Source organism: Bufo bufo, chromosome 11, assembly GCF_905171765.1.
Source record: "Bufo bufo chromosome 11, aBufBuf1.1, whole genome shotgun sequence".
In the NCBI taxonomy this organism is placed as follows: Eukaryota; Metazoa; Chordata; class Amphibia; order Anura; family Bufonidae; genus Bufo; species Bufo bufo.
In genome coordinates this window covers 85,952,643-85,961,722 of record NC_053399.1, presented here as the reverse complement: position 1 = coordinate 85,961,722, position 9,080 = coordinate 85,952,643, and the positions used below count along the sequence as shown (strand labels likewise).

General features: G+C 43.9%; 1 protein-coding gene across 1 annotated transcript; it reads left to right on the top strand.

Annotated features, from left to right (window-relative positions):
* Window positions 1-1,226: 1,226 nt before the first annotated feature.
* Window positions 1,227-2,183, top strand: LOC120981509 (olfactory receptor 1G1-like). Its single transcript, XM_040411045.1, has one exon. It carries the CDS (start codon window positions 1,227-1,229, stop codon window positions 2,181-2,183), a length of 957 nt encoding a protein of 318 aa, XP_040266979.1.
* The last annotated feature ends 6,897 nt before the right edge of the window (window positions 2,184-9,080 follow it).

Here is a 9,080-nt window from a genome sequence, read left to right as displayed (position 1 = left end):
GGAGCACTGCCTGAGCCCTGCAAAATGACCTCCAGCAGGCCACAAATGTGCATGTGTCTGCTCAAACGGTCAGAAACAGACTCCATGAGGGTGATATGAGGGCCCGACGTCCACAGGTGGGGGTTGTGCTTACAGCCCAACACCGTGCAGGACGTTTGGCATTTGCCAGAGAACACTGGCGCCCTGTGCTCTTCACAGATGAAATCAGGTTCACACTGAGCACATGTGTCAGACGTGACAGAGTCTTGAGACGCCGTGGAGAACGTTCTGCTGCCTGCAACATCCTCCAGCATGATCGGTTTGGCATTGGGTCAGTAATGGTGTGGGGTGGCATTTCTTTAGAGGGCCGCACAACCCTCCATGTGCTCGCCAGAGGTAGCCTGACTGCCATTAGGTACCGAGATGAGATCTTCAGACCCCTTGTGAGACCATATGCTGGTGCGGTTGGCCCTGGGTTCCTCCTAATGCAAGACAATGCTAGACCTCATGTGGCTGGAGTGTGTCAGTAGTTCCTGCAAGACGAAGGTATTGATGCTATGGACTGGCCTGCCCGTTCCCCAGACCTGAATCCAATTGAGCACATCTGGGACATCATGTCTAGCTCTATCCACCAACGTCACGTTGCACCACAGACTGTCCAGGAATTAGCAGATGCTTTAGTCCAGGTCTGGGAGGAGATCCCTCAGGAGACCGTCCGCCACCTCATCAGGAGCATGCACAGGCGTTGTAGGGAGGTCATACAGGCACGTGGAGGCCACACACACTACTGAGCCTCATTTTGACTTGTTTTAAGGACATTACATCAAAGTTGGATCACCCTGTAGTGTGTTTTTCCACTTTAATTTTGAGTGTGACTCCAAATCCAGACCTCCATGGGTTGAAAAATTTGATTTCCATTTTTTTATTTTTGTGTGATTTTGTTGTCAGCACATTCAACTATGTAAAGAACAAAGTATTTCAGAAGAATATTCAATTAATTCAGATCTAGGATGTGTTATTTTTGTGTTCCCTTTATTTTTTTGAGCAGTGTACATTTCTTTACTGCCAGTGAAAAAACCTCCAAGGTTTACACATCTCACCAACAGTCTACACCTACAAACACATTCCCTGTGTTTTACCAATAATATGGGGTCGGGCTATCTTTGGAAGCTCTAACAGGCCCTCACTCTTCGGTAATATCGGCTGAATATCCATCACTTCTCTGATTTTACAGAATATCTTCAGTTATGGATTACAGCAACATAACCTATGTGACAGAATTCATCCTTGTGGCTTTCTCCGAGTTCCATCAGTATCAGATTTTACTTTTTACTATTATCTTACTTACATACATTGTTTGTATTACTGGAAATATGACTATCGTTCTACTGGTCGTAGTGAAACAGTCTCTCCATGTGCCCATGTATTATTTTATTAGCATATTTTCAGCTGAAGAAATGTTGCTTGTATCTGTTCTATTTCCAAAGCTGTTATCCAACCTGATGGCAGATGATCAGAAAATATCTTTCATAGGTTGTTTTGTACAGGTATATTCATATCTTACTTTGGCACAAGTGGAAAGTTTTTGCATCATGATAATGGCCTACGATAGGCACTTGGCCATTAACAAGCCATTGCATTATATAGTTATTATGAGTCGGACCCTCTGCATAGGACTGACGATTCTTCCATGGTCTTTTAGCTTGTCTAGCTCTTTAATTGTGACACTGTTTACAATGTTTTTGGATTTTTGTGGCCCTAATGAAATCAACCATTTCTTCTGTGATGTAGGACCATTGCAGAGTCTGGCATGTTCAGATAGATACCTGCACATCACCAATACAGTGACAACCGCAGCTGCCACCATAGCAACTGTTGTCCCATTCATGATAACTTTTGGGCTCTATACCAAAATCATTATGACTGTTTCAAAGATAAGGAGTTCTTCTGGCAAACAAAAAGCGTTCTCCACATGTTCATCTCATCTTATTGTAGCCATGTTACTTTATATCTCAGCCTTTGTTATCTACCTTAGACCTTATGACAGACAACGTGATAAATATTATTCTCTCATTTACTTTCTCATTAATCCAGTAGTCAACCCTTTTATATATGCTTTACGCAATAGGGGTGTGAAAAATGTTCTAAAAACAATCTTGAATTTCAATGCAAACCGAATCATCAGAAGGTTTGTTCACCAATGACTGTACCAAAAGGAAAGCTTTTAATATAACAATTTTGATATTTCAGTTACCACTTTTGTTGGAAGTTGCAGTATTTCTGTAGGTTCCTTTTCCTTATCAAAGGGCATCTTTCCACTACCATGTCTAATGCTGCTCATTAAGAATTTAAGATACAATTAGGTTCTATCTCCATACTTGAATAATATTTCACAGCACCACAAGAAGCACTGGACTAAAGATGAGCAAACCAGTTCATAACGAAGCTGGATGGCCCGAACGTAGCTATTTTACGGATGACAGATGAATCCAAACCTTTTCAGGTTTGTTTTGGTGGAAAAAGGGTGCTCACATGACCCTGAGAGGAAGTGGGAAAGGGCTTGCCCTAATTGGCTCACAGGTATTGTTGCGCAAATCAAAGTATTCGAAGTGGACTTTCAGGGAAGATTTGATTTGCTGTGAAGCCGAATTTTCTTGTGCAGTAAAAAAAAATAATCATATTGACCTCATCCATTTGATGGCCATCTTTCTTGAAGATCCAACTCAAAATCTTGTGCGCGGTGACGTACGATGTCACCACGCCGGCCAGCGTGATGACGTCATCATGCACCACACAAGATTTAGCACTAGATATTCAAGCAAGATGGCCACGGCAGCCTATTCACGCTCGAGGGGATGAGGTAAGTACAATTTAATTATATTTTTTTAACCTATTAACCCCTGAATGGCCTTAATTTTAATCTTACATGCCACAATCAGCAATGAACGCAGCATTTGAGGGTTTCAATAATGGCACAATCACCATTACCTGCCATTGTGCCCACTACTTACAAAGAAATGCACTTCGTGACAAAGTAATTTGCTGTGAAGCAAATTTTTTTGTTTCAGCACAGCAGTTTTATGAAATTTTTGAGAACTTCGCTCATCTCTACTTACAGGCCGACATACAGCCTACGTGAAGCAATCAGTGCTGAGGCATGCAAGTAGATACCCTAGCGGATCCAGCAGAACGTCATTCTGTGATGGGCTGTGGATGAGGGTGGATGAACTATCTTAGGGAGTCAGGGTCAGTGAAAAATTAATCAAGCTTATCAAACTCTATCCACCACACGAATAGGTGTTATGCTCCAAGCGTAACCCATCCAGGTGAACCTTTTTCACCAGTAGATTAAACTATCTGTGAAAACAGTCCCACTGATGAGCTCTGCTCTCCCTCTGCTTTTCTTTCTATTGACAACTTGTTTGATAGCAGTCAGCATTTGTACTGCCCTGAGGAGGAGGCTGCAGACAGCAGGCATAACCATGTTGTTAGTGGTGGTAGTAGTGGCACGCATAGCCGTGTATTGGCATTGGGGGCAGCGAAAATGGCAGTCAGGAGAATGGGTTAGGCCCAAAATGTGTCAGAGATAAGCCAAACTTTGCTACCTCTACATCTGCTGGAGGATCTCCCGTCTGGCAGTTTTTTTCCACGCTTCTGGAAGACAAAAGCATTTACCTTTGCATGCTGTGCAAGAGCAAAATAAGATGTGGACTAGCAAATGTAGGCATCACAGCTCTATTGAAGTGGCATCACCCCATCCCATAGGCAAGCAAAGGTGGCAGCCAGCTACAGCAACAGGAGTGCCCTCCTTGTCCCGATTCCCCTTGCAGCAACCAGGCCGTATCCATGGGCAGCATGGTGTATTTTACATCATCATCCTTTTCAGCTTCTCCAGCTCAGACTTCTCGTCCTCCTCCGCTCTATCATCAGACATTGATAATGGAATGTGTGGCCTGGAAACAACTCTAAATGCCTAGAAATCTGCTGGTGCGCAAGCTTAATTGTCACCTGGCCAAGTTGCTGGCGGTGCAGTTGCTGCCGTACCATTTACTAAAGTCTGCTGTCTTGAGGGAGCTGATGGCATGCGCTCAAATTTGCTGGAACCTACTTAGCAGCCATTATTTCTCCTGAGAAGCCACCCCTGCCTTGTACTCTCACATGGTGGACAACATGGGCTGCTCCCTGCAATTGTCGCTGTGTGGCAAGGTTCACTACAGAGTGGACACCTGGAGCAGCTCTTACAGGCAGGGACAGTATATAAGTCAGGATAATGACTACCATCACACAGAAACAAGGATCGTGCAGCCCTAAAACTGACCCACCGCCCCTACCTACTTGCATGGTCACCCTAGGAAGTGACCCCACAGCTGGAGGACAGTCCCTATACTGCAATATGTGAAGAGGCGACACACAAACAGAGATCGACAAACACCAAAAGAGTAGTCATACAGAAAAAGGGTCAAATGCCATTTGGATGATGCAGTAGAAGATGAGTTAGAGGCAAACGAGAAAACCAAACACACTAAAAAGTCAGAACCGAAAGATCAATAGTGTTGAGAGCAAATATTCGAATAGCGAATTTTTATCTCGAATATCGCAACTTTGAGAATTCGCGAATATTTTGAATATAGTGCTATATATTCGTTATAGCAAATATTCGTCATTTTTTCCCATCTGAACACATGATTCCTCCCTGCTTCTTGCTTGTGGGCCAATGAGTCATTGGCCCACAAGCAACTTAAGCAGGGAGGAATCATGGCTTTCGATGGAATTTTAGAATATTCTAAAAAAACTAATATACAGTGCCTTGCAAAAGGATTCACCCCCTTGATTTATTTTGTATTTTGTTACATTACAGCCTTAAGTTCAATGTTTTTTTAATCTGAATTTTATGTGATGGATCAGAAGTTCAGAACACAATAGTCTAAGGGCTCTTTCACACCTGCGTTATTGTCTTCCGGCATAGAGTTCCGTCGTCGGGGCTCTATGCCGGAAGAATCCTGATCAGGATTATCCTAATGCATTCTGAATGGAGAGTAATCCGTTCAGGATGCATCAGGATGTCTTCAGTTCCGGTACGGAACGTTTGTTGGCCGGAGAAAATACCGCAGCATGCTGCGCTTTTTGCTCCGGCCAAAAATCCGGAACACTTGCCGCAAGGCCGGATCCGGAATTAATGCCCATTGGAAGGCATTGATCCGGATCCGGCCTTAAGCTAAACGTCGTTTCGGCGCATTGCCGGAGCCGACATTTAGCTTTTTCAGAGTGGTTACCATGGCTGCCGGGACGCTAAAGTCCTGACAGCCATGGTAAGTGTAGCGGGGAGCGGGGGAGCAGTGTACTTACCGTCCGTGCGGCTCCCCGGGCGCTCCAGAGTGACGTCAGGGCGCCCCAAGCGCATGGATCACGTGATCGCATGGATCACGTCATCCATGCGCATGGGGCGCTCTGACGTCATTCTGGAGCGCCCCGGGAGCCGCACGGACTGTAAGTATACCGCTCCCCCGCTCCCCGCTCCTACTATGGCAACCAGGACTTTAATAGCGTCCTGGGTGCCATAGTAACACTGAAAGCATTTGGAAGACGGTTCCGTCTTCAAATGCTTTCAGTACACTTGCGTTTTTCCGGATCCGGAGTGTAATTCCGGCAAGTGGAGTACACGCCGGATCCGGACAACGCAAGTGTGAAAGAGGCCTAAGTCGGTGAAGTGAAATAAGAAAAATATATAAATAAAACTATTGTTTAGAAATAGAAAACAGAAAATCGGTATGTGCATATGTATTCACCCCCTTTGTTAGGAAGACCATAAAAAGCTCTGATGCAACCCATTACCTTCAGAAGTCACATAATTAGTGAAATGATGTTGCACACCTATGTGCAATCTAAGTGTCACATGATCTGTCATTACATATACACACCTTTTTTGAAAGGCCGCAAAGGCTGCAACACCTAAGCAAGAGACATCACTAACAAAACACTGCCATGAAGACCAAGGAACTCTCTAAACAAGTTAGGGACAATGTTGTTGAGAAGTATAAGTCAGGGTTAGGTTATAAAATAATATCCAAATCTTTGATGATCCCCAGGAGCACCATCAAATCTATCATAACCAAATGGAAAGAACATGGCACAACAGCAAACCTGCCAAGAGACGGCCGCCAACCAAAACTCACGGACCGGGCAAGGAGGGAATTAATCAGAGAGGTAGCACAGAGACCTAAGGTAACCCTGGAGGAGCTGCAGAGTTCCACAGCAGAGACTGGAGTATCTGTACATAGGACGACAATAAGCCGTACACTCCATAGAGTTGGGCTTTATGGCAGAGTGGCCAGAAGAAAGCCATTACTTTCAGCTAAAAACAAAAAGGCATGTTGTGAGTTTGCGAAAAGGCATGTGTGAGAAAATGTATGGAGGAAGGTGCTCTGGTCTGATGAGACCAAAATTTAACTTTTCAGCCAAAGAAAACACTATGTCTGGAGCAAACCCAACATCACATCACCCAAAGAACACCATCCCCACAGTTAAACATGGTGTTGGCAGCATCATGCTGTGGGGATTATGCCAGTCCAGTAGAAACGTGCCTGATAGTGGCTTCTGTTTTTTGGGTTCCAAAATCACCAGACCTGTTATGGTACATGTCCATTACCATCTTAGCATCTCTTAGAGGCACCACTATCTGATGGAGGTGCTCACAGGTGACTCGATCAAACGTTCTCATGAGGAGTAGATCTCTCTGTAAGAAGATAATTTTTTGTTGTCGCCAGAGGCGAACTAGCACCGAGTCGGCTCTCCTCTGCTGAATTCTTTCCACAGTTCTCCGATGACTCTATTCTCTGCTTGTAGTTTGAGCCAGAGCTCTTTCTCAACTGGTGGTGAGGGACCACAGGTATTTGGAGAACTAGAGGCCTTGGAGATCCGATGCTTAGTGTGTAGAGACTCCTGCCGGGCAAATCGGGAGTAGAAAATTGGCATTTCCACATCTTCCAACTGATCATCTTTAGAAAGTAGTTCCTTCTGGGCAGGTAGTCTGGACAAAACGTCGGCATTGTCTTTAGTTTTGCCAGTCCGGTACTTAATGGTAAAGTTGAAGTTCGACAGTCTAGAGGCCCATCTTTGGTCTAGAGCTCCCAGGCGTGAAGCGTTCAAGAGAGCCAGTGGATAATTATCGGTGTAGACAGTGAAAAGTGTGGCCGAAGCAGAGCAAATAGGGTGAATAGGTGGTGGAGAGGATGATTAAATAAATGGAGTCTAAACTTGTATCAACGTTGATCACAGCTTTACTTGAATAAACTTGCATCAGAAAACAATCTTGCAACCTTGTCTTTGTTACCAGCAGGTTTTAGCATGAAAATGGCAGGCAAACTCTCTCGGCTCGGCTACATCTACACTCTCTAACTCTGCTGTGCTATCAGGATTAAATAGAAACTTTTCCTTTCTCTTGAATTTAGCTTTCGGTAATCTGACTGTGTCTTTATCTTTATCCAAATAACTTTACTCCTGGCTTGTGAGGCTTGCAGTGGGCCTCTATGCCCAACAGAGCTGAGAGTGTGCTCTGCTGGCTTGCACACGACCTTCCCCTTGCAGGGGGTACTCTAGTCTGACTTTCACTAACTGAAACTCCTCCCTGACTAGAGAGAGGGCTGGAATGGAAGAGGGGTTCCATTTTAGCTAACACAGCTCTGCCAGAGGTGCCGCCATCTGCTGGTAGACCAGGCACATTACATTCGAACGTAAACAGATGCATAACAGGAAATGCACAATATATGGGACCTGGAAAAATGTATAAAATGACATTGAGATTGCATATCCAGATAGAAATATGGCATAGGTTTGATAATGCCACTCGGGGAGTTACACTTACTTCCTTTTTGTAACGTGTACCAGCCATTTTAGAAAAAATACGATTCGTTACCACGAAAAGCGAGGAAATTCGGCTTCATAACGAATACATTTTTTCCTGAAATTCGGATCTAATTCTACTTTGTTAACTTCGATTCGCTCAACGCTATGGCCTCATGCACACAACTGCGCTGTTTTTTGCGGTTCACAAACCGTGGTTCCACAAAAAACGGAAGCCGTCCGTGTTGCCTTCTTCAATTTGCAATATAAATGCCTATTCTTGTCCGCAAAGCGCGGACAAGAATAGGACATATTAGATTTTTTTAGCGGGGCCGCGGAACGGAGCCACGAATGCGGACAGCACACGGAGTGCTGTCCGCAACTTTTGCAGCCCCATTGAAGTGAATGGGTCCGCATCTGAGCCGCTGAAATGGCTGTTTGGATGCGGACCCAAACAACAGTCGTGTGCATGAGGCCTATTGCTGATGGAAATCACTGACCAAAAACAATGTAGAAGAGCACTAAGGGTGAATGTCGGAGTCGCAAAAGGGACATTTTCTTACTGACCTTTTACATTTTTATATAAGACATTAATACAGAGAATGCAGAATGTGTGCTTTTGAATCCATTAGTACTGTATTGTATATTATTAATAAAGATATTTTAATTTGGTTTTTATTCCCAGATGTTTTTGAAAATTAACCGATGATTTTGCCAAAAGTTCTCAGGTAGATTTATCATCAAAAAGTGTAAAATATATGGTCACTAAGGACCTTGTTAGGACTGTTTTTCAGTTATTCACCAACAGAATGGATTTAATGAGATTGTTTTCAAAAACAAAGGAAATGGCGTCCCCTGTGTAAATCTTAAAAGCCATATATTGCCTTGAGTAACTGAACCTCATTACATTAACATTGTGAAAGCAATCGAAGAATGCCATGTTTTTGATCAAAGCTGTTTTTGACCAAGTCAGCATTAGTAAGGTGAAAATGACAGTGACACTTCCTGGCCAAAAAAAAGGTCACACACTCTAATATCTTGTTGGACCGCCTTTAGCTTTGATTACATTTCCACAAGCTTCTGCAATGTCACAGCTTTTATTTCTGTCTAGCGTTGCATTAATTTCCCCCCAAGATCTTGTATTGGGAGATTTGGATCACTGCGCAAAGTCTTCACCAACACATCCCAAAGATTCTCAATGGGATCAGGTCTGGTGGCCAATTCATGTGTGAAAATGATATCTTTTCCTTCCTGAACCACTC

What these genes read in the sequence shown, in the direction of transcription:
- LOC120981509 (XM_040411045.1), top strand. Translation starts at nt 1,227, where the DNA reads ATGGATTACAGCAACATAACCTATGTGACAGAATTCATCCTTGTGGCT.